Source organism: Salmo salar, chromosome 21, assembly GCF_965601325.2.
Source record: "Salmo salar chromosome 21, fSalSal1, whole genome shotgun sequence".
Lineage (NCBI taxonomy): Eukaryota > Metazoa > Chordata > Actinopteri > Salmoniformes > Salmonidae > Salmo > Salmo salar.
In genome coordinates, this window is record NC_138311.1 from 31132410 (window position 1) to 31157307 (window position 24898).

At 43.0% G+C, this 24898-nt stretch overlaps 1 protein-coding gene across 2 annotated transcripts in view; it reads left to right on the forward strand.

Annotated features, from left to right (window-relative positions):
- LOC106582087 (mannosyl-oligosaccharide 1,2-alpha-mannosidase IB) overlaps positions 1-24898 on the forward strand; it is a 142344-nt gene that overhangs the window by 114566 nt on the left and 2880 nt on the right. For both annotated transcript variants that reach the window (XM_014164819.3, XM_014164820.3), the window contains exons 8-13: positions 2103-2197; positions 2345-2468; positions 2555-2648; positions 5002-5117; positions 6330-6549; positions 7026-7198. In XM_014164819.3, coding sequence (XP_014020294.1) covers positions 2103-2197; positions 2345-2468; positions 2555-2648; positions 5002-5117; positions 6330-6549; positions 7026-7198 — 822 coding nt within the window. The remainder of the gene's footprint in view (positions 1-2102; positions 2198-2344; positions 2469-2554; positions 2649-5001; positions 5118-6329; positions 6550-7025; positions 7199-24898) is intronic.

The following is a 24898-nucleotide window of genomic DNA, read 5'->3' on the forward strand; positions in this document are numbered from 1 at the left end:
CTACCATAATCCCCCTCCAACGTCATTTTAGAGAATTTGGTAGTACGTCCAACCGGCCTCACAACCGCAGAACACTTGTAACCACGCCAGCCCAGGACCTCCACATCCGGCTTTTTCACTTGCGGGATCGTCTGAGACCAGCCACCCAGACAGCTGATGAAACTGAGGAGTATTTCTGTCTGTAATAAAGCCCTTTTCTGGGGGAAAAAATAATTCTGATTGGCTGGGCCTGGCTCCTCAGTGGGGGGGCTTGGCTTCCAAGTGGGTGGGCCTGTTCCCTCACAGTGCACAGTCATGTGAAATCCATAGATTAGGGCCTATAAAATGTATTTCTTTTTAATTTGAAGTGTATGGCGTTGACACTCGCAGCCCGTCTGTTTTCTCTCATTTACTGCTGTGCTTTCTAATTCCAGCGTGTACACGCTCGTTCACGTGAGTTAAAAAAATGCTTTTCATTTGATTTGGGTGTTACTCTGTGGGTAAGGGGCAGTAAGGGACACTAGCTACTTACTAAAATCGCCATAAAAAAACAATATTCAAACTTTCCCACCAGAGATGTTTCCATCAAATTGACTTTTCAACTCTACTGATCGTTTGTCACAAAACAATGTGCATTATATGGTGAATGTGCTCACTCCGGTCTTGGCACGGGCACTCTAGCAAACAGCTGGCAGATACAGTGCAGGTATAGCCTACATTACCAGATTATTATGGACAAAAGAGCGAGATGATAACTTTTATTTGTCAAACGGCAGCCAAGCATCGATCATCATGTCACCAGAATACGACCCTCAATATTTTTGGAAAGGATCATCAAGATCATCACCTTGCACTTTCACCACCCTGTGAAGTTCATGATAGTTTAATAAATCTGTAGCCTAATAAACCACATACTTTCCCGAGTCGTAGTAGGAGGACCACATGCGTCATCGCGTGACTCCAAGTTTACGATATGATGATTATTATATCAATATTTGCGCATGAAAGCATTTCCACTGACATTTCTCGCATAATTAATTTTACAGATACAAAAAAGATCCCACCTTTTCTAGCGCATTTCTTTTTGTCGACATGTGGAACGTTTTTTTCCTCCGACGTGTACTTGACTTGCATAAAAAGGTTGGATGGAAACCTGGTTACTGACAGGTCTCTGGAGTATTGAACATTTTGTTTCAGTAACCTACCTCCTGAAATGAAGAGAGAAACCCAGTTTAGACTGTTGGGATGTACGGGCTAATGTCCCACACCTCTTGATGACAGTGTGATAAAACAGTGTAGTCTATTAAGAGCTTTATTGCAGCTGTCAGACAGGCTTTGGAATCAATGGATGCTGTATACACTGAGTGTACAAAATATTAAGAACACCTTCCTAATATTGAGTTGCACCCCCTCATGGACTCTACAAGGTGTCGAAAGCATTCCACAGGGATGCTGGCCCATGTTGACTAATGCTTCCCACAGTTGTCAACTTGGCTGGATGTCCTTTGGGTGGTGGATCATTCTTGATACACACGGGGAACTGTTGAGTATGAAAAACCCATCAGCGTTACAGTTCTTGACACAAACTGGTGCGCATCGTTCAAAGGCACTTAAATCTTTTTTTGCCCATTCACCCTCTCAATAGCACACACATACAATCCATGTCTCAATTGTCTCAAGGCTTAAAAACCCTTCTTTAACCTGTCTCCTGCCCTTCATCTACACTGATTGAGGTGGATTTAACAAGTGATATCAATAAGGGATCATAGTTTTCACCTGGTCAGTCGATGTCATAAAAAGAGCAGGTGTCCTTTTAATGTTTTGTACACTCACTGTATATACACATTGACACACACCTGGGAAAGTGTGACTGTGTACTTGAGTGTGTGTACTCTGTTATTCTAATGTGGTTCAACTGTTATTCTAGTGGTCTCTGAAGGACTTTTGCCCTCCACCTCCGCAATATTCTCAGCCTCTCCTGTAAACCAGTTCAGATGCTTTGTCATGTTCATTTGGCCACTGTTTCTCTGTCCCGTGTAAACTCTTACCGTTTTTTCGGCTGACTTGTTAAGTCTCTTGTAAAAAATATGTTCTCCATCACTGAAGCTTTTTCTCATCGATAGGTGTTTAAGGTGAAGGCGGTCCAGTTGGCTGAGAAGCTGCTCCCAGCCTTCAACACTCCCACAGGCATCCCCTGGGCCATGGTCAACCTCAAGAGGTCAGTCTCAGACCACAACGCCGCCTTAGATTTACATCTGACCACAACCTAACCCTGGATCTACATCCATAACTGCAACAATGGCATGTCAGCAAGATTCTCTTCTCGATGATTGAAAGTGAATCCTTTCTCCCTCCCTGTGTGTAGTGGTGTGGGTCGTAACTGGGGCTGGGCGTCAGCAGGGAGTAGTATCCTGGCAGAGTTTGGAACACTACACATGGAGTTTGTCCACCTCACTTACCTCACCGGGAACCCTGCCTACTACCAGAAGGTGAGACACCTCCTTAGTACTGGTGTCTAAGTCTGTGTGTTCCCCTGGGTGAGAGATAATATCCATGTCTCCTCTAACCCTGTTAGGTAATGCACATACGGAAGCTGCTGGCCAAAATGGAGCGACCCAACGGGCTCTATCCCAACTATCTGAACCCTCGCACCGGTCGCTGGGGACAACGTAAGTACCTCGTCTCTCTCAACTTCAGATAATAACACTGACGTGTGTGTGGGTTGAGCTCAATTCACAATTTTGGAATTGACTCCCATTCAGCTCATGAGTTCAAATTTGAATTGAATTGGCCACACCCCACAGGATGTAGAATTTGAGTGACAGGAAGTAGAATTTAATTCAGTGCAATTCAAAGAAATTCCACTCAGCCATAGAACATGAGAGTTTCATTGAATCAGACCGGTCACACTTCCAGCTACCAAAACATATATAACTTTTCTCTAGAAACAATGTTCATATACTTTTTTAACTTTGTGCTTAGAATAGCCAATTATATTTCCACCAACCATTTCATTTGGCCTGAGGGTGAACTTGAGGTTTAAACTATTGCATTCTGGGGAATGTAGTATTTTCCCCATGTTGAACAATATGTATTAACTTATAATATTTGCATATAGGTTTTCATTTTAAGAGATGGTCCTGAAAATAAATAGTTTAAACAATATTTTATATGCATGTATATAACAACATGTTTTATGTACAAGATGTATATTTGTATAGACTACACCTAATATAAAATAGAAGAAGCGTTTGAATTTCGTTTAAGTTTACTGAATTCAATTCTATTTCCTTTCATTCAAATGCAGGTGCAATGGGTGCTAGGTTATGTAAATGAATGTGTGTGAGTAGTGTGTTGTTTTTTTCTTTAATAAATATGTATAATTAGAAGCTGTTGGCAGGCGGCCTCTTAACTAACTCTGTTTATTATCCTGAATGAGAGAGAGGTTTAATTACTGTCTCTGCCTCTCACTGCTCAACCTGACCCCCCCTCCCCCACACACACACACACACACCACACACACACACACACACACACACACACACACAGAGCCCTACAGTGTCTACCCCTCTCCAATGTTGTTTGCGTCGTTTTTTGTTATTTCTCTCAATCTCTCCATCCCTCCATATGAGAATGAATTATTCATTGCAACTTCTCTCTCTCTTTTGCCAGGGGAATGCCAATTTTGCATAGAAAACATTTGACTTTGTGTCTGTGAGTCTCTTCAGCTCATCTCTCTCTCTCTCTCTGCACACTTTACTGCGAGTGTGTGTCTTTGCAGGAGACGGAAGGAGGATTGTCAGTCAAAATAATGAGCAGTGTGTGACTATGGATAATCACTAAGTAATCGTGTGCCATAAAGCTATACCTCTGTGTGTGAGACATGTGAATGTATGCGTTGTAGCCATATAGAAAGTGCCAGTGTAATATCAAAGAGATGTCTGTAGGTATTTGAAACCGACCCATAGAGAGAGTGACAGACATAAAGACAGACATACGAGTAGTGTTATCGTCATAAAGTCCCAGCTGTCAACTACTATAAAACTGTCTGTTCCAGCCGCACATTTGTTAGCATTAGCTCTCCCCTGACTAACATAACACACCGCTGAAACATCTGCTGAAGAGATGCCCATCTCACCACTACACGCCTCTCCCCAGTGCTGGACATGCTACAAGCCCAGCCAGCACATTTCACACAGCATTCATTTACCATTAGCCATAAGCATTTAGGCATTAGCACAAGCACTAGCTGTGGACTAGGACCACTAATGGCTCTAGCCCCACTGCTCTCAATGACTCCCTTGGCATTGGTTAGCATCGTTAGCTTCACTGTTGGTTAACACTGCTGAGTCATAAGCTGGCTAGCTCTGTTAGCATCAGAGCATGGCTTTAGCCAGAGGGAGGCAACTACACAATAGTAAGTCATTGCTGGCTAACAAATGAAGCTAAACAGGGTCAGGCCTCATGGGGAAAACACAATAGTCCTTCTCGTGTCTTTACTCGACTTAAACTCTACCACATTGTTTTATACTGCGGATTCATGACTCAGGGTAGTCTGTGAGAGATTGTGCGTGCGTGCGTTTCGTGCGCGCGGGCCTACCCATCTGTGTCCTCTCACTGAGTGAGAGTTGGCACAGCCTCCAGCTCACTGTAATGTGGTGTCACTGTAACTAGGCCAGCTATAAAGGCTGAATCAACTTCTACTGGGACATTGGGGACATTAAGGAGTACATCAGAGAGAGAGTAAACAACCACAATCTTCTCTGCCATCACACTGTAAGGGGGACAAAGCGTCTCCATGTCGTTTTTTTCTGTAAATTAAAAACCCCTCTCTGAAGAATAGTACTGGCTCTGGTTAGGGTTTGGAAGAAAACATCCAATGAATAAATTATCATCTTCCCCCTTTTTGTCCCTCCAACTTTATTATTTTTCTCTCCCTCACTTTGTCCCTTTTTTCCCACCCTCTCATCTTTCTCCCGCATCCCTCTCTTTCTCCTCCTCTCTCTCTCTCCCCCCTTGTAGACCATACATCAGTAGGAGGTCTGGGGGACAGTTTCTATGAGTACCTGCTGAAGGCCTGGCTCATGTCAGACAAGACAGACACAGAGGCCCGCAAGACCTACGACGACGCCATTGAGGTACGCACCACCCTTACCTGGTCTCCATGGAGACAAGCCACCTTTTAAATGGTCTCCATGGAGATGGATCACCTTTACCTGGTCTCCATTAAGATGGCTTTGATTGACATACACACAGCTGTGTTTCAACTATCCTACCCTGAATTAGCAACTACCTTGCTCTATATCCTTATGACCAGATAGTTAGGATTGCTCCTCAACTCCTCAAAGTACTTTAACTGCAGTGTACTGGGCTCCATCTTTGCATTTTAATCAGTGAGCGATTTAACAGGAAGTAGATGCCTGGACTCTGTTGCCAGTTATTGACGTTGATTGATCAAGTACATTATGTGCCAGGGAAGAGGATGGATAGAAGATTCTGCTGCTGCTCTCAAGGACTGAAGCTGAGGACACTTAAACAGCTTTGTTCCTGTTCCCTCTACTGTGAGAGGGACTAACTACCTGTCCTCTATATTTCTCTCTCTCCTCCCTAAACCTACACACACCTACTCCTTCTACCATCACCACCACCCACACATCCTGCTCCCTAAACCTACACACACCTACTCCTTCTACCATCACCACAACCCACACACCCTGCTCCCTAAACCTACACACACCTACTCCTTCTACCATCACCACCACCCACACACCCTTCTCCCCAAACCCACACACACCTACTCCTTCTACCATCACCACAACCCACACACCCTGCTCCCTAAACCCACACACACCTACTCCTTCTACCATCACCACAACCCACACACCCTGCTCCCTAAACCCACACACACCTACTCCTTCTACCATCACCACCACCCACACACCCTGCTCCCTAAACCCACACACACCTACTCCTTCTACCATCACCACCACCCACACACCCTGCTCCCTAAACCCACACACACCTACTCCTTCTACCATCACCACCACCCACACACCCTGCTCCCTAAACCCACACACACCTACTCCTTCTACCATCACCACCACACCCTGCTCCCTAAACCCACACACACCTACTCCTTTTACCATCACCACAACCCACACACCCTGCTCCCTAAACCCACACACACCTACTCCTTCTACCATCACCACCACCCACACACCCTGCTCCCTAAACCCACACACACCTACTCCTTCTACCATCACCACCACCCACACACTCTGCTCCCTAAACCCACACACACCTACTCCTTCTACCATCACCACCCATATCCTTTCCGCATCTCCTTCCAGGCCATCGAGCGCCACCTGATCCGTAAGTCCAACGGCGGCCTGACGTTTATCGGGGAGTGGAAGAATGGCCACCTGGAGAGGAAGATGGGTCACCTGACCTGCTTCGCCGGGGGGATGTTCGCTCTGGGAGCCGACGGCTCACCTGACGACAAGGCTGGACACTACCTACAGCTGGGGGCTGAGATCGCACACACCTGCCACGAGTCCTACGACCGCACTGGTGAGATGGAGAAACACACACCTAAACTTATAGGGATATCAAATGAAGTTTAGGGATAAATGGTAACTTATTATAGGGTGGTTTGGTTGCCATGGATTTTAGTTGTCGCCAAATGAATATAAGCATGATGGTGAATCAGATTTTGTGTGAGCTTAAAATAATGATGTTGTTTTTTTTTTAAGCAAGGTTACCTGATCTTCCTGAAAGTGAAGTTTTAAAGTGATGATATTTCCTAGTTTTATCCGGCGGTCTCTTTTTATGAACTTGTGTTCTGTTCCCACACACAGTGACAAGGCGTGCAGAACAAATCTGTCTGCTTCTTGATCACCGAAATCGCTTCCCATTACATTCTAACTCCAAACATTTCATTGGCAGGAAATGTGTTGTGTACTTATTGCTCAACCAGGAAAATCAATGGATATAGAATCTATTTTGTATATATATCTATCCATCTCCCTCCCTCCCTCTCTCCATAGTGTTGAAGCTGGGCCCAGAGGCCTTTAAGTTTGACAGTGGTCTTGAAGCAGTGGCGGTGCGTCAGAATGAGAAATACTACATCCTGAGGCCAGAGGTCATCGAGACCTACTGGTACATGTGGAGGTTCACCCACGACCCCAAGTACAGGCAGTGGGGCTGGGAGGCAGCACAGGTGAGCCACTGGAAAATCACTCACTAGCAATTACTACTACCATATGTGACCGACCGGCTTGATCCAGTCTTATGTAGCAAAATTTGAAATGGTGTTTTTTACATTGAATAAAAGTAGAGACTCAGAGCTAGAAAATGAAATATCATACACTACAGTTGAGGAATACTGGTAAAGTCATTCTGCTTTGGAAGTTGATTAACTTGTAACCTCACTTTTGAGCAAATGGTCCTTGAATTTTTTTGGTTAATCTACTGGAATGCTCTTCTTTGTCTTCACCCATTCAGAATCGTTCACACCCTCTTAAGCCTTATCCCCACCCATCTCTTTAAGGATTCACATGTGAGGCCATGTACTAAGCAACCAAAGATTTCAAGACTAAAGACTGGTTTATACTACATCTATCGACAGTTGTCGCAGTGACATCATGAACATTCTACTGTCGTCCAACATCAAACTTGTCGTTATGAAAAAGTATGAACACAAAAACTACAGGCTGCATGACATCAGCAGCCTGGTGGTCCAAAACAGCATAACTAGTGTATTTTAACACCAATAAACCCCCACACCATCACACCTCCTCCTTCGTGCTTCACGGTGGGAACCACACATGCGGAGATCATCTGTTCACCTACTCTGCATCTCACAAAGACACAGCGGTTGGAACCAAAAATCTCAATTTTGAACTCAGACCAAAGGACAGATTTCCACCGGTCTAATGTCCATTGCTCGTGTTTCTTGGCCCAAGCAAGTCTCTTCTTCTTATTGGTGTCCTTTAGTAGTGGTTTCTTTGCAGCAATTCGACCATGAAGGCCTGATTCACACAGTCTCCTCTGAACAGTTGATGTTGAGATGTGTCTGTTGCTTGAACTCTGTGAAGCATTTATTTGGGCTGCAATTTCTGAGGCTGGTAACTCTAATGAACTTATCCTCTGCAGCAGAGGTCACTCTGGGTCTTCCTTTTCTTGTGGCGGTCCTCATGAGAGCCAGTTTTATCATAGCACTTGATAGTTTTTGCGACTGCACTTGAAGAAACGTTCAAAGTTCTTGAAATGTTCCGTATTGACTGACCTTCATGTCTTAAAGTAATGATGGACTGTCGTTTCTCTTTTCTTATTTGAGCTCTTCTTGCTATAATATGGACTTGGTCTTTTACCAAATAGGGCTATATTCTGTATACCAACCCTATCTTGTCACAACACAACTGATTGGCTCAAACGCATGAAGAAGGAAAGAAATTCCACAAATTAACTTTTAACAAGGAACACCTATTAATTTAAATGCATTCCAGGTGACTACCTCATGAAGCTGGTTGAGTGTGCAAAGCTGTCATCAAGGCAAAGGGTGGCTACTTTGAAGAATCTCAAATCTATTTTGATTTGTTTTACACTTTTTTAAGTTATTACATTATTTCATAGTTTTGATGTCTTCACTATTCTTCTACAATGTAGAAAATAGTTTTTTTTTAAATAAGAAAAACCCTTGAATGAGTAGGTGTGCACAAACTTTTGACTAGTACTGGATTTCAGTCTAGCAAACCAGGCAACTAAAAGCAACTTTCTAAACAATTTTTTGGTTAGTTTCTAGCTTGTTAGCTAACTAGCTAATGTTAAGTGAGCTGGCTAGCCAGTTCAAATAATTACCATATCATATAGCTGACAATGTCTTCACTTTAGCTCATTTGTCTTCATTATTACAGGAAAATAAACTCACAACAAGATCATTATTTACAAGTTAATGGCGAGCCAATTATAGAAACTAACTTACGGTTGTGAGTGTGATGTAATAAAAGCAGGGCGTTCATATGTAGAATTTTAGAACTTGGACACTGTCTCATTGGCCTAACGTTATATCCTAACTTGACTTTGGTGCAGGTCATGTTCCTTCACATTACCATCTCTGGTAAACACATACTATATCAAATAAAATCAAAGTTAACTTGTCACATGCACAGGATACAGAAGGTGTAGTGAAATGGTTACTTGCACAGTGGAGTCTTTTGTTTTAGAGATGTAGCTAGCTAGCTAGCTAAACCATAATCCCACCGCATAACGTTACTACCCTGCATGAATCTGCAGGTAGCTAACCAACCAGGTTCAATGTTAGCTAGCTAGCTAACATTAGGCTATAAATAGCAATGCAAATGGCTCTGAGATTCAAATAATATTACTACACAGATTATACACAAGACGTTAGCTAGCGAGCCAGTCAGCTAAATTTAGCTAGCGAGCCAGCAGGCTAAGCAGAAACTTAGTCTAGCTAGCTACATTTTCAGATATTCTGTCTTACCCGTATACATGGATGGACACTTCTCCCTCTCTGTCACGGATGCCATGGTTGCCCTTAGTTTGAAGATGTAATCTGGAGACAGGTGTTTTATATAACAGCCTTCTGTGTGTTCTCTTTTCGACTCCCTCTTCATATTTGCAATCAAACGCCAGAATTTTCTCCATCTCTTTTGCTATTGTACTCTAATGCCACCGGGTATTCCACTGATTTGAAAACTCGATCCTCCAGAAAGTGGAGAGCAACACTTTTGCAGTTCTCCTACGTGATATCTTTCAAAAAAGCCGCGTTAGAAAGGATTACCTACACATACTGACCAGCTCATGTTATAGACAGACGCATGCTACATGGCAGACCAATCCAAACTCATCGTCTTTTTCTGTGGCTAAATCAACTAGACTCGAAATGTAACAATTGTATTTGTATTTACAGATGACATACAAGTTTGTTATTAAGGCACATGAAAGTTCACATGTTCCAGAAGGCCTTTCTAGCCAAAAAAACACCTTTTGATTTAAAAAAAATCTTACGTTCAAATGCCTCTCCTGTGAGATAGTCACGTGCAACATACGCCTAGTTTCCTGAAACTAGTCACACGTTTCCATTATGCGTTTACCTATCCATCCATGCCCAATCCCTTATGAACCTGTAGCACCTAGCAGTACCTTCTCTGCTTGTCAGACGACTCAAACTGAATACTTCCGCTGCTCTATGTTCGCTACATACTTCAGTCTGAGACTGCCATCGTTGAAGTCATTTGTGGTAATGTCAAAATTAGGGGTGTTGTACAAACAAAAGTTAACAGCAACTGGATCATCTCTAACCAATCAGAGTAATCAAAGCCAATGACACATTTTGAAAAGGCCACTTTACCCACGTGTGTTCTGGCTCTGGCCCAACCCATCGGTTTCTAGGACCAATCATAATGGTTAGAATGTGTTTGTGTTCTAGAACTTGTCGGTGAGATACTCAGATCCAGACTAATTGCAGAGAAGAAACTAACGTCCGTGGGCCTGGCGTAACGTTTGGCCGGAGCAAGGAGTTTGGGTAGCCAGGCAACTTCTCTGCATCAGTGTAGATCTGAAAGAATTGGATAAGTGCGTCGACCCATTGCAACTGTAAAAGGAGAGCGGATCAGTGTGTGATCACACAACAGACTAATGCTACTTGAGAAAGGAGCATTTACTGTTCTCATCTTTTTTCTCTCTCCAGTTATCATCCTGTTTTTGTCATATCTGTTCCCTACTGAGGCTTTTATTTTCAAAGGTCAAATTGAAACACTCTTCTGCCTCCTTTCTCTCAATCCTCCTCTCAACCACTTTCACTCTGCTCTCTCGTTCTCTCTTTCTCTGGCTTCCCTCCACTCCCCCTCTCCCCCTCCTTGCCACCACTCACCCATCGCATCTCTCTCCCTCTTTTCTTCTGTCCGTCTTTCTTCCCTTCTCCTTATCTCCTCCTTTTCCTCCTCTCTCTATCTATTCCTGTGTGTGGAGTGTGTGCGCTGCCCTCTGGCTTTTGGTAATGTGTGTTTGTGTTGGTGCTCTTGAGAGCTGTTGTGGGTCTGAATGCAGCCTCCCTCAGCCTGAGTGATTGAGTGGAGATGGAGGGAGTGCACTTCTTAATTCTTCCACTACTGCTCCTCTGCACCACACACTCCTCTTCCTTCCCTCTCCTCCTCTCTCTTACTCTTTCATTTTCACTTGCTCTCATTTTCTATTTGCTCTGTCTCTCTTTCTGCCTTCATCTTCTTTCTCTCTTTTGAACAGAACCTTAGCTTTGCTTTTCTTTGTGTCTATGGCACTCTCTCCCTCGCGCTCTGTTGCTTTCACCCTCTGTCATGCCCCTTTCTCTCCTTCTCTACCTCTCATAAAAAGCACCAGACAGGTTCTACACAGATTTTGATCTCCCTACCTTTCTCTTGTGCTACACTCTGCTCCTGGACGATCAGCTCATGTTTGATCACACACACACACACACATTTTCCGTAACTACATGGAGTAGAAAACCTGGGCATGCCCCCTGGGATTTTTTGTTGTTGCAGAATGAGCTCTATTTTGGTGGCCTCTAGTACCTTCTAATGCCTTGATTCCATCCAAAATACACAGTTAAATTATTGAATACTTTACCTCCCAGATTGGTAATATTGCGTAGAAAGACATGACTTTACAATTAAAATTACTGAAAATGTATGAATTCAGTGTTTTAGTTTTGCATATTGTTGTGGCATAGGCCTATATAATCAGGACTATTTTCTCAGTAAGATAAACGTTTTTTAACATTAAACCTCTCTTCTCTTGAGATTAAAGTCATATTTACAGTTTTGCTGCAAGATATAAATTGCCACATTGATGTTTGTTATTCAAATTATGCTCTGTGGACACTTAGGGTAAAGAAACCAATGTGTCATTTTGTAATTTGGGTGAATTATCCCTTTAACAGCTTGGCCTGTCAATCAATCAAGGTGGGTAGGGTTGTCAGAGGAGGGGGCAGGATGTTTGTGAGTCACAGAGTTGGTAAGGTTTCAGACCTGTCAATCAAACACTGTGGGTGGGAATTTGAAGGAAGGCAGTAGATTAGTAATCTAGTCAGAAAAACAAGTCTAATCTACTAGCGGTGTAACGGTGCAGGTATTTGTACCAAACTGTTTGCTATGGGGACCTCGGTTCGGTCTACACTGTGAGCCCAAAATAATACAATACATAAATGTTAGAATAATTTGTATGTGTTAGAATATTGACTAAAGTGTTCCACTCTGAAATTGTAGGATAGTTGTGAAATGTTTGAGAATCATGAGAAGATAAAACCAGGATGTGGGTAGATCTGTTAGTATTGTAATACTATGATGTTATATTCTTTAGTAGGGATGTAAACAGAGTGAAGTTGTAGAGTAGATAATAGAAAATCATTAGAGGGTTTCAAACCAAGAGGGTCCCAACGGGGGAGGGGAGGTGAAAGCCTTGAAGAATGTGACAACATTTATGTTTCTTTGTGGTTAGTGGAAAAGTACTGGTTGTTTGAGCAGGGAGTGGTCTAAAGATAGGAATGTGTGTGTGTATGTTAAAAGGACTGGGTCCTCATTTTAGACTTTAGTGCTCTCATGAATAAAGATCTGTGAACCTTTTTTATAAAATCTGAGACTTTGCCCAGTTATTAGTGAACCCAGGGTCTTACAAACCTCGGTGAATTGGTTAAAGATTAAATGCATTATTGGAATTGAAAATTCCCTTAACAATAAAACAAATATTTACAAAATAAAAACACTACACCTATATGCCATGTATTCGCTGCCTTATAGGCCTATGCCTCTTGAGTAAATCTGGGATGATGAAAAAAAAAAAATAATAATTCTGCCTATTCCGTTAAAACAACTCGAGTCTTTGCACATGTTGTAATCAAAATTCTAATCTTATTTGGTGCATTTCAAACTGTCCTTTTGTGAGGCGCAACCAGGAACTAGTTCTGTACGATGGCGAGTGGTGGATAAACCAGAATTGGAGGATCCTCCATCATTGTTTGGGAACATTTTGGCTTCCAACTAGATTACAACGGCGATGGACAGAGTTGTGGATAAAACGTTAACATTATGTCGCCACACTCAACGAGAATAGCCTATGCAGCTGCCAACACCTAAAATATTTTGACACATTTACACTAACATCACCCCAGTATACTGGAGCAAGATGGAAACGCAAAGAAACAACACCACAACATCGCCTCTCCTCTGCATTTAAGCAGCCTTAGGCAACTGATTCTAACCAGGGCAAAGAAATTATGAAAGCGATAGGTAGGCTATCTTTATATATACAGTACCGATCAAACGTTTGGACACACCTACTCATTCAAGGGTTTTTCTTTATTTGTACTATTTTCTACATTGTACAATAATAGTGAAGACATCAAAACTATGAAATAACACGCATGGAATCATGTAGTAACCAAAAAAGTGTTTAACAAATCAAATATATATTTTGATTCTTCGAAGTAGCCACCCTTTGCCTTGATGACAGCGTTGCACACTCTTGGCATTCTCTCAACCAGCTTCACCTGGAATGCTTTTCCAACACTCTTGAAGGAGTTCCCACAAATTCTAAGCACTTGTCTGCTTTTCCTTCACTCTGCGGTCCATCTCAATTGGGTGGAGGTCGGGTGATTGTGGAGGTCGGGTGATTGTGGAGGTCGGGTGATTGTGGAGGTCGGGTGATTGTGGAGGTCGGGTGATTGTGGAGGTCGGGTGATTGTGGTCTGAATACTTTCCGTGTGTGTATGTATATATGTGTGTATATATATATATGTATTAGTCAGCAGCAGGTCACAGTGAAATCAATATCAGGCACTGAGCAGGCTGTTTCTGAGTGGGTGGGGAGGGTGAGGGCTGGAGAGTGAGTAGTGGGGAGGGCCGGAGGGGTTGGGTTTGTGTTGAGAGCACTGGTTGAGAGAGCTCTGCAGGGGGCTGCTGAGTCTCGTGAGTGAGAGGAGAGAGCAGCACAAGCACACATCGTGACAACCTTTTACCAGTTGTAGGTAGGCTATTTAGATTGTCATTATAGAGACATCTATTTCCAACCATTTTTCTATAAAACATATTAACGCATTAGAACTGATGCATATCAAGAAATGACGGAGACAAAGCACTGGAAACCCACTTTAGGTGCACTAGAGCACTTTAGATATATTTGCTTGGGGGTGGTTTTAAGTAAACGGTATTCTAATGTCGACTTTGATTATGGCAAACCATATCAAGCGAAGGGTTTTACGCATGCTCAGTTCTTGGGTCTCGAGCTCTGCGTGAGAGGAAATTTGAAATGAAAAGTTATGGATATCCCTCGTGTGCTTCTGTTATGGGGGGAAAGTCCACAATGAAACTGACATTAAATGTGGAGAATGATACATTTGCATCTGTTGGCTATCAAGTAGCCTATTAATTTCTATGCCATTGTAGGCTTCTGTAGCCTACCATTTGATACACTAAATATGTTGTAATTACAATATCGCTGGAGTCGTTGCAAATCAGTTTGTGCCACTTGTGTAGGCTACCTGGAACTGGCAAGTGGATTTAATAAATAGCCTAGAAATTGTGTTTATTGTTGTTGAAGCCTTGTCTTAGTATGCTATTATTAATGGCCATGTTTAGTTAATTAAATTGGAAGTTATCAATTGTGATCATGGTCACAGCTCTATCACAAATGTATCATTCTCCACATTTAATGTCAGTTTCGTTGTGGACTTTTCCCTGAAATGAGATTTAGGCCTATCAGGGGCTATTTAAGCTACCTGCATCTAGCTCAGAAAAAGTTGATATTACAATCATAAACCCAGATTGTAGTCAGTAGCCTATGCCTTTTGAAATGACAAGTCAATCTTGCAAATAGGCCATTTATAATGGTTTTAGTCTTGATATCTGGCACATAATAACAGCACAATTGCCAGAAAATAGGCTAACATTTTTCAGTGTTTCTTGAACAGATATTTCGAGATCCTCTGTCCAACTTTAATCACTCAAACTATCCTATCGGATTTATTTATAGTTATGCAAATGCACAAACATTTTATTTACAATCATTGGAGAGTTTAATAAGGGCAAATATATATTTTCTCTTGCTACATATTCAAATTCCTTTAACCAGTGGTGTATTGTACTTAAGAAAAAATACGTTTTGGTACTACTTACGTAGTTTTTTTGGGTATCTGTACTTTACTATGTATATTTTTGACTACTTTGACTTTTACTTCACTACATTCCTAAAGAAAAGAATGTACTTTTTACTCCATACATTTTCCCTGACACCTAAAAGTACTCGTTACATTTTGAATGCTTAGCAGGACATGAAAATGGTCCAATTTACACACTTATCAAGAGAACATCCCTGGTCATCCCTACTGCCTCTGATCGGGCGGACTCACTAAACACACATGCTTCATTTGTAAATGATGTCTGAGTGCTGGAGTGTGCCTCTGGCTTGCCGTAAATAAAATAAAAACAAGAACATGGTGCCATCTGGTTTGCTTAATATAAGGAATTTGATATGATTTGTAATTTGACTTTTGATACTTAAGTATATTTTTGCTATTACATTTACTTTTGATACTTAAGTATATTTAAAACCAATACTTTCAGACTTTTTTACTCAGTAGAATTTTAAATTGGTGACTTTCACTTTTACTTGAGTCATTTTCTATTAAGGTAGCTTTACTTTTACTCAAGATTGACAATTGGGTACTTTTTTCACCACTGCCTTTAACCTCACGTTAAGCTCGCAATAATTTATATTTTTATGGAAAACCGAATTTTGCCTCTACGTCATTACAAGCTAGGTTGATATTCTCTCGATAATGTTATGGGAAAATGGTTTATTGGATAAATGTGGCAACTCCTTGCTTGCTGCGCACCCCAAAAAAATGGGCTAGTTTTCAGGCTTTGTGGACAGGTTTTGAATGGTCATTGGACTAGAAATTTCAGTTAGACCTGGCAACCCTGCTGACAAGTCACTTTAGCAGTCACTGGGAAGTCTCAACATGGGCTTTGAATCTTAGGAAAGTAAAAACAAGATGTTTGGACATATAACTAGATTTATGAATAGCAAAGGGATATAGGAGATTGACTTTATTAAGTCAGTTTGACACCTTTTGTAAACTGGTCAACACTGCTGTTTGGTCATCAATCAAACCACAGTAAATAGCCGATGTGCACCGGCTCCGCAGCTGGCTATAGCATAAGCCTATGAAACATACGAAAGAAAATAAATGAATGTGCCACAGAACAATAATTATGTTGATTTCAACTCATCTTTACCACTTACATGGAATAAGTAAATTCACTCACAGGAGACGATGAAGAAGCATCATGCTCACCTTCTTCTGTGAAAATAAATTTGATTGCAGCCAACCACAGCGCACAAAAATAAGAGGTACCGGGAGGTGGGACAGACAGCAGACTGACCAACCAGCAATGTTTCCTTGTCATCCCTCACTTTGTGACAGGCGCATGTCTTATCAAATCAAAAGTGTATTTGTCACATGCACCGAATACAACAAGTTTAGACCTTACATTGAGATGCTTACTTACAAGCTCTTAACCAACAAAGCAGTTTTAAGAAACATAAATGTTAAGTAAAAATAGATATGTAAAAAAAACTATACTAATTAAAGAGCAGCAGTAAAATAACAGTAGCGGGGCTATATACTGGGGGTACAGAGTCAATGTGCGGGGGCACCGGTTAGTCGAGATAATATGTACATGTAGGTAGAGTTAAAGTGACTATGCTTAGATAATAAACCGAGAGTAAGCAGTGTAAAAGAGGGGGGCAATGCAAATAGTCTGGATAGCCATTTGATTAGCTGTTCAGGAGTCCTATGGCTTGGGGGTAGAAGCTGTTAAGAAGCCTTTTGGACCTAGACTTGAAGGTCCGGTACCGCTTCCCGTGCGGTAGTTGAGAGTGGCTGGAGTATTTGACAATTTTTAGGGCCTTCCTCTAACAACGCCTGTTATAGAGGTCCTGGATGGCAGGAAGCTTGGCCCCAGTGATGTACTGGGCCGTACGCACTACCCTCTGTAGTGCCTTGCGGTCAGAGGCCGAGCAGTTGCTATACCAGGCAGTGATGCAACCCGTCAGGATGCTCTCGATGGTGCAGCTGTAGAACTTTTTGAGGATCTGAGGACCCATGCCAAATCTTTTCAGTCTCCTGAGGGGGAATAGGCTTTGTTGTGCCCTCTTCACGACTGTCTTGGTGTGTTTGGACCATGAGTTTGGTGATGTGGACACCAAGGAACTTGAAGCGCTCAACCTGCTCCACTACAGCCCCGTCAATGAGAATGGGGGCGTGCTCTGTCCTCCTTTTCCTGTAGTTTACAATCATCTCCTTTGTTTTGATCACGTTGAGGGAGAGGTTGTTATCTTGGCACCACACGGCCAGGTCTCTGACCTCCTCCCTATAGTCTGTCTCGTTGTCGGTGATCAGGCCTACCACTGTTGTGTCATCGGCAAACTTGATGATGGTGTTGGAGTCGTGCCTGGCCATGCAGTCATGAGTGAACAGGGAGTACAGGAGGGGACTGAGCACGCACCCCCGAGGGGCCCCTTGTTGAAGATCAGTGCGGCGGATGTGTTGTTACCTACCCTTACCACCTGGGGGCGGCCCATCAGGAAGTCCAGAATCCAGTTGCAGAGGGAGGTGTTTAATCCCAGGGTCCTTAGCTTAGTGATCACTAGAAGATGCATATCGTTCGTTCTAGCAGGAGACACCTATGTGGACTTTTCTGACTAGCGAATTAAACCGTGAAACGTAAATGAAAAGAAGCCTAGTTCATTTATGAAATGAAAAAAGTAGTCGGATGACAATTAGTCTGTTATCGGCTGTCTAGCCGACAGACAGCGCTCATGGAAAACACTGACTCACACACATACACACATACTCTTTTACCTTAGACTCTGGGTAGTAGCTCCTAGGCACCTTACCTTTCTAATTCCTAAACGTGACCATTAGTGAAATAAAATCTTAGATCAGTGTCTAGGGGATCCTTCATCCAACTTCCTATGAGCGTGTGTGAGTCATTTGTTTTGAGGTTAGTTGTGCCCAGCTGTTGTAGTGCACAGCCCTCAGAAATGAGCCCAGCAGAGAGAAGCTGTGTATCCACACACACACACACACACACACACACACACACACACACACACACACACACATAGCCTTCTTCTCCAGGTAGAAGAGAAACAGACACAAACAATGCTTTATTAGCCCAGATGGTACTAGGAGTGGAGTCTAGTTCAGGTGTGCATGTATGGATGGATAATTTTGGTGTGTGTGTATAGGTGGTCTAGCCCAGTCCCGAAGTACAGATGGAGGTCTGGGACGCTGCAGTGTGTCTTCAGAAGGACACACACATCGGATGCAGTGTTCCATGAAAAATATAAGAGTTCCAACCAATGTTCCTTCGAAGATGCGCGCGGGTGCGCAGCTCCCCTGAAGCACAAGATTAAACTTCACTCAACGTGGGAACTGTGGGAATTGTGATCGAATCAACGCAATATTAGCCACTTTCACTGCAACATACCGAAACAAAACTAACGATGCAAGAGATTTTGTTGTAGGCAGAACGCATCAGAGTAGGATTCTATTGCATTGACAGGCACGACTCTACACAGACCGGTCGGCCTATATGCAAATAGACCATTGCCACATATGGATATGTGCCATTCACTTTGAACTGGACTGTTTTTACAGCATGAGCGGTCGTGAGTAGATGCGCTTGTTTTGAGATCAAAGCAAGAGCTGCATGTAGTGACTTGTGCACATTTGTTAATATCCTTTGCTGGTTGGTGAGTTATTAGTCCAGTAATAGCTCATTTGTAGTCAGCAATAGGGGAGATTTGCTTCCTACAAGAGCACACAGCGTTAACATTTCTAGCCACCTTTGAAAAGCAAGTCAGGTAAAGAGCTTTTTTTGTCTTGAAGGGGCAGTGTTGCATTTTGAGACGGGCTTAAATAAGCTAAGTCACCAATAGGCAGAGGGTAGCAGCATTTGTCTGATTCTCTGTAATAACGGTATGGGAATAATAATGCATTTTATTTTATAAAGTGGTTTCTTGCATCAAAAATCGGTCACCTCGTCTGAAGGACAAGTGGATAAACAGGTTAATGGCATGTTTTTTTCAATTGAAATGTAGGCCTACATTGAACACCACACATTTGCTGCTGCTGTAGGCTCAATGATAGAACAGCTACTTCAATGTAAAAATGTTATAGGATGCATTTTCTCCATTGTTTTTGATGGTAGGCCTACATTATCATTTAATAGCCACAGTAGCCTACTTGATCACTGTTAAAACTAACTCAAAGCAGTACAGCCTGTGTTCACAGTAAACACGCGCCTGAAGTTGCAGAGTATTTTCACAACGCTCAAGTTTGCGCTCAGCAGACCTGAAAGTTGCTCAGTAATTAAAAACATTTGTGGGAACATTGGTTCCTACTCCTTCAGAGGGATTCTGCTGACAGCTACTGACTAATAGAGGGACATTTAATAGAGAATGAGACAAGGACAGATTCAGAGTGAGAGAGAGGAGCAAACTCATCGTACTCTGTTTTGATCCACCATATTTTACACTTCCTTGAATTACGTGATAAGACGCAGAGGAGTGAAGAACAAGAGATTAAAAAGAAGATCGATAAAATCTGTCTGGACACTTTAAAATAGAAATACCCTGTGCCTTGTGAAGTCACAGACCCAGACATTAACTTCAAATCTAAATTAAAGGCATTGATTATATAGACTGGCGTGGTGATGGATAGAAAATGTCTCCTCCAACCTTCCCTTAAACAAAAAACGGCAATGGAATAAACATCTACCCATATCCTGACTTAACTCTTTAAACTTGTGGTATTGGCCTATATGGGTAGGGTTAAATTGAAATGTTTCTTACAGAAGAAATATGAAAGGCATATGCATAATCATGGTAGCAATTAAAAGGGAGCAGTTTCGATATTATGGAGAAAAAATATTAGAATAAAGGTGGACACAACCGTTCACCTGACACAATCCTAACATTACACTGTTGATTGGGTGTGCTTTTTACATTTACTGTACTTTTCGCCCCATTTGTTGACAAAAATCTGTTAATACTCTGGATATATTCGTAAAATAATAGGGGCAGGTGAATTTTTTTAAAATTTACATTTTTATTTCACCTTTATTTAATTTAACAAGGTAGGCCAGTTGAGAACAAGTTCTCATTTACAACTGCGACCTGGCCAAGATAAAGCAAAGCAGTGCAGATGATGATGTGCAAGTAGAAATACTGGGGTGCAAAAGAGCAAGAGGATAAGTAACAATATGGGGATGAGGTAGTTGGGTGTGCTATCTACAGATTGGCTGTGTACAGGTACAGTGATCGGTAAGCTGCTCTGACAGCTGATGCTTAAAGTTAGAGAGGGAGATATAAGACTCCAGCTTCAGTGATTTTTGCAATTCGTTCCAGTCATTGGCAGCAGAGAACTGGAAGGAAAGGCGGTGAAATATACCTTCTGGGGCGCTTGCTACGGGTGGGTGTTGCTAGGGTGACCAGTGAGCTGAGATAAGGCAGGGCTTTACCTAGCAAAGACTTATAGATGACCTGGAGCCAGTGGGTTTGGCGACGAATATGTAGTGAGGGCCAGCCAACTAGAGCATACAGGTCGCAGTGGTGGGTAGTATATGGGGCTTTGGTAACCAAACGGATGGCACTGAGTAGAGTGTTGGAGGCTATATTGTAAATGACATCTCCGAAGTCAAGGGTCAGTAGGATAGTCAGTTTTACGAGGGTATGTTTGGCAGCATGAGTGAAGGAGGCTTTGTTGCGAAATTCGGAAGCCGATTCTAGATTTAAATTTGGATTGGAGATGCTTAATGTGAGTCTGGAAGGAGAGTTTACAGTCTCGAAACCTAGGTATTTGTAGTTGTCCACATATTCTAAGTCAGAACCGTCCAGAGTAGTGATGCTTGTCGGGCAGGAGGGTGCGGGCAGCAATCGGTTGAAGAGCATGCACTTAATTTTACTAGCATTTAAAAGCAGTTGGAGGCCACGGAAGGAGTGTTGTAGAGCATTGACGCTCGTTTGGAGGTTTGTTAGCACAGTGTCCAAAGAAGGGCCAAATGTATACAGAATGGTGTTGTCTGCGTAGAGGTGGATCAGAGAATCACCAGCAGGAAGTACGACATCATTGATATATACAGAGAAAAGAGTCGGCCCGAGAATTGAACCCTGTAGCACCCACATAGAGACTGCCAGAGGTACGCACAACAGGCCCTCCGATTTGACACACTGAACTCTGTCTGAGTAGTAGTTGGTGAACCAGGCGACGCAGTCATTTGAGAAGCCAAGGCTATTGAATCTGCCGATAAGAATGCGGTGATTGACAGCCTTGGCCAGGTTGATGAAGACGGCTGCACAGTACTCTTTTATCGATGGCGGTTATGATATCGTTTAGGACCTTGAGTGTGGCTGAGGTGCACCCATGACCAGCTCGGAAACCAGATTGCATAGTGGAGAAGGTACGGTTGGATTCGAAATGGTCGGTGATCTGTTTGTTAACTTGGCTTTCGAAGATTTTAGAAAGGCAGGGCAGGATGGATATAGGTCTATAACAGTTTGGGTCTAGAGTGTCTCCCCCTTTGAAGAGGGGGATGACCGCGGCAGCTTTCCAATCTTTGGGGATCTCAGACGATACGAAAGAGAGGTTGAATAGGCTAGTAATAGGGGTTTCAACAATTTCGGCGGATAGTTTTAGAAAGAGAAGGTCCAGATTGTCTAGCCTAGGTGATTTGTAGGGATCCAGATATTGCAGCTCTTTCAGAACATGTTGCTGCAGGGGGTGCTGAGATTTTGGCTGGGGTAGGGGTAGCCAGGTGGAAAGCATGGCCAGCCGTAGAAAAATGCTTATTGAAATGATCGATTATCGTAGCTTTATCGGTGATGACAGTGTTTCCTATCCTCAGTGCAGTGGGCAGCTGGGAGGAGGTGCTCTTATTCTCCATGGACTTTACAGTGTCCCAAAACTTTATGGAATTACTGCTACAGGATGCAAATTTCTGTAGCAATATACTGACTGAGTATAATGGTTCCTGACTTCCCTGAAAAGTTGCATATCGCGGGGACTATACGATGCTAATGCAGTACGCCACAGGATGTTTTTGTGCTGGTCAAGAGCAGTCAAGTCTTGGGTGAACTAAGGCTATATCTGTTCTTCGTTCTACATGTTTTGAATGGGGCATGCTTATTTAAGATGGTGAGGAAAGCACTTTTAAAGAGCAACCAGGCATCCTCTACTGACGGAATGAGGTCAATATCCTTCCAGGATATCCGGGCCAGGTCGATTAGAAAGGCCTGCTCGCTGAAGTGTTTTAGGGAGCGTTTGACAGTGATGAGGGGTGGTCGTTTGACCACGGACCCATGCAATGAGGTAGTGATCGCTAAGATCCTGGTTGAAGACAGCAGAGGTGTATTTAGTGGGCAAGTTGGTCAGGATGATATCTAAGAGGGTTCCCATGGTTACGGATTTAGGGTTGTACCTGGTAGGTTCCTTGATAATTTGTGTGAGATTGAGGGCATCTAGCTTAGATTGTAGGATGGCCGGGGTGTTAAGCATGTCCCAGTTTAGGTCACTTAACAGTATGAACTCTGAAGATAGATGGGGGTAATCAATTCACATATGGTGTCCAGGTCACAACTGGGGGCTGAAGGGGGTCTATAACAAGCGGCAACGGTGAGAGACTTTTTAAAAGTAGATGCTCGAATTGTTTGGGCACAGACCTGGATAGTATGACAGAACTCTGCAGGCTATCTCTGCAGTAGATTGCAACTCCACCCCCTTTGGCAGTTCTATCTTGTCAGAAAATGTTATAGTTAGCGCATGGGAATTTCAGGATTTTTGGTGGCCTTCCTAAGCCAGGATTCAGACACGGCTAGGACATCCGGGTTGGCGGAGTGTGCTAAAGCAGTGAATAAAACAAACTTAGGGAGCAGACTTCTAATGTTAACATGCACGAAACCAAGGCTTTTACGGTTACAGAAGTCAACAAATGAGAGCGCCTGGGGAATGGGAGTGGTGCTGGGGGCAGCGTGGGTTAACCTCTACATCACCAGAAGAACAGAGTAGGATAAGGGTACGGCTTAAAGCTATAAGAACTGGTCATCTAGTGCATTCGGAACAGAGAGTAAAAGGAGCAGATTTCTGGGCGCGGAAGAATAGATTCAAGGCATAATGTACAGACACGGGTATGGTAGGATGTGAGTACAGTGGATGTAAACCTAGGCATTGAGTGACGATGAAAGAGGTTTTGTCTCTAGAGGAACAATTTAAGCAAGGTGATGTCATCGCATGTGTGGGGGGGTTGGAACAAAAGGGCTAGCTAAGGCATATTGAGCAGGGCTGGAGGATCTACAGTGATATAAGACAGTCACTAACCAAAACAACAATAGACAAGGCATATTGACATTAGGGAGAGGCATGTGTAGCCGAATGATCATAGGGTCCAGTGAGTAGCTAGGCGAGCTGGAGATACGGTAATTCAGACAGCTAGCAGGCCGGGGCTAGCAGGATAGCAGATGGGCCTCCGGGGGACGTCGCAACGGAAGAGCCTTTTATGTCGGCAGACCAGTAGTGATGGATCGGCGGGGCTCCGTGTCGGCAGTAAAAGGGTCCAGGCCAATTGGCAAAATAGGTATTGTAGCCCAAGAATTGGCTGATGGACTTCTTCAGCTAGCTGGGAGATGGGCTTAGCTCCAGGCTAGCTCCAGGCTAACTGGTGCTTGCTTCGGGACAGAGATGTTAGCCAGGAGTAGCCACTCGGATAGCAGCTAGCTAACTGCAATGATCTGGTGTAAAGCTTCAGAGCTTGCGGGGGGAATTCGGAGAAATGGTAGAGAAAAATCAGTCCGATATGCTCTGGGTTTATATTGCGCTGTGCAGACTGGCAGGTATTGACCGGGCTGAGGCTGGCTGATGTCCTAGTTAATGGTGACCGCTAGCTGTGGCTAACTGACTACTAGCTAGTAGCTACTTAGCTGGCTTGCTTCTGATGGGGGTTCCGGTTCTAAAGTGTAGAAAATAGCAGATCCGTACCACATTGGGTGAGGCGGGTTGCAGGAGAATTTGTTCAGTCCGTAGAAGGAAATTGAGATTAAAAATATATACGAAGAAAACGATATATACACGGGATGGGACAAGACAAAACAGACGTCTGACTGCTACGCCATCTTGGAACATAAGACAGAGTTTGAGTCAGTGGACTAACTGGTGTCTCCAAGTGGCCACACACCTCTCCAAAGTGGGCACAGTTCCTAAGTCATTTCATTGCACTTTTATGACTCAAAGAAGAGTACAGTCTTTGTGTTTTCACAAGGCAATTCAGAGAAATTGTAGTTTTGGTGCCCATAGAAAGGAGTCAACAGTGCATTCAGGTACATGTTCCACAGCTAATTTTCTTCACAATAGACAAACATTAGGCTCATTCTGTTCAGAACAACCCAGGGTATGACGCCATGTCATCTTTTAACTGTGCATCAAACATAGTGATCATAAACGTTGACACTGTTTCTGACATGAGTTTTATGATATGGAAATGTGAAATGCACATTTGGACCCATGAGTTCATTGCTTGCTTGTATGACATCAAAAATCTAAATACATAGTAATCTTAATTTACAGCGTTTCCCTCACTCAGACAACAAAACGTGCAAATGCTGCCCAATTAGCTGCAGGGATGGGGGCAACTTCTTGTCGTGTGCGGTGCTCAAGTTCGGAACGTTTGTCAGTCAAAACCCATACAGCGCTGTGAAGCACAGAGCCTGATGTAATTTATAGCATGTTACTGTACAGCCATTGTGTTCCAATTTAGGCACTTATCAGTGCCAAATCTGCCATTTTCAACCCATATATAGGTTAGAG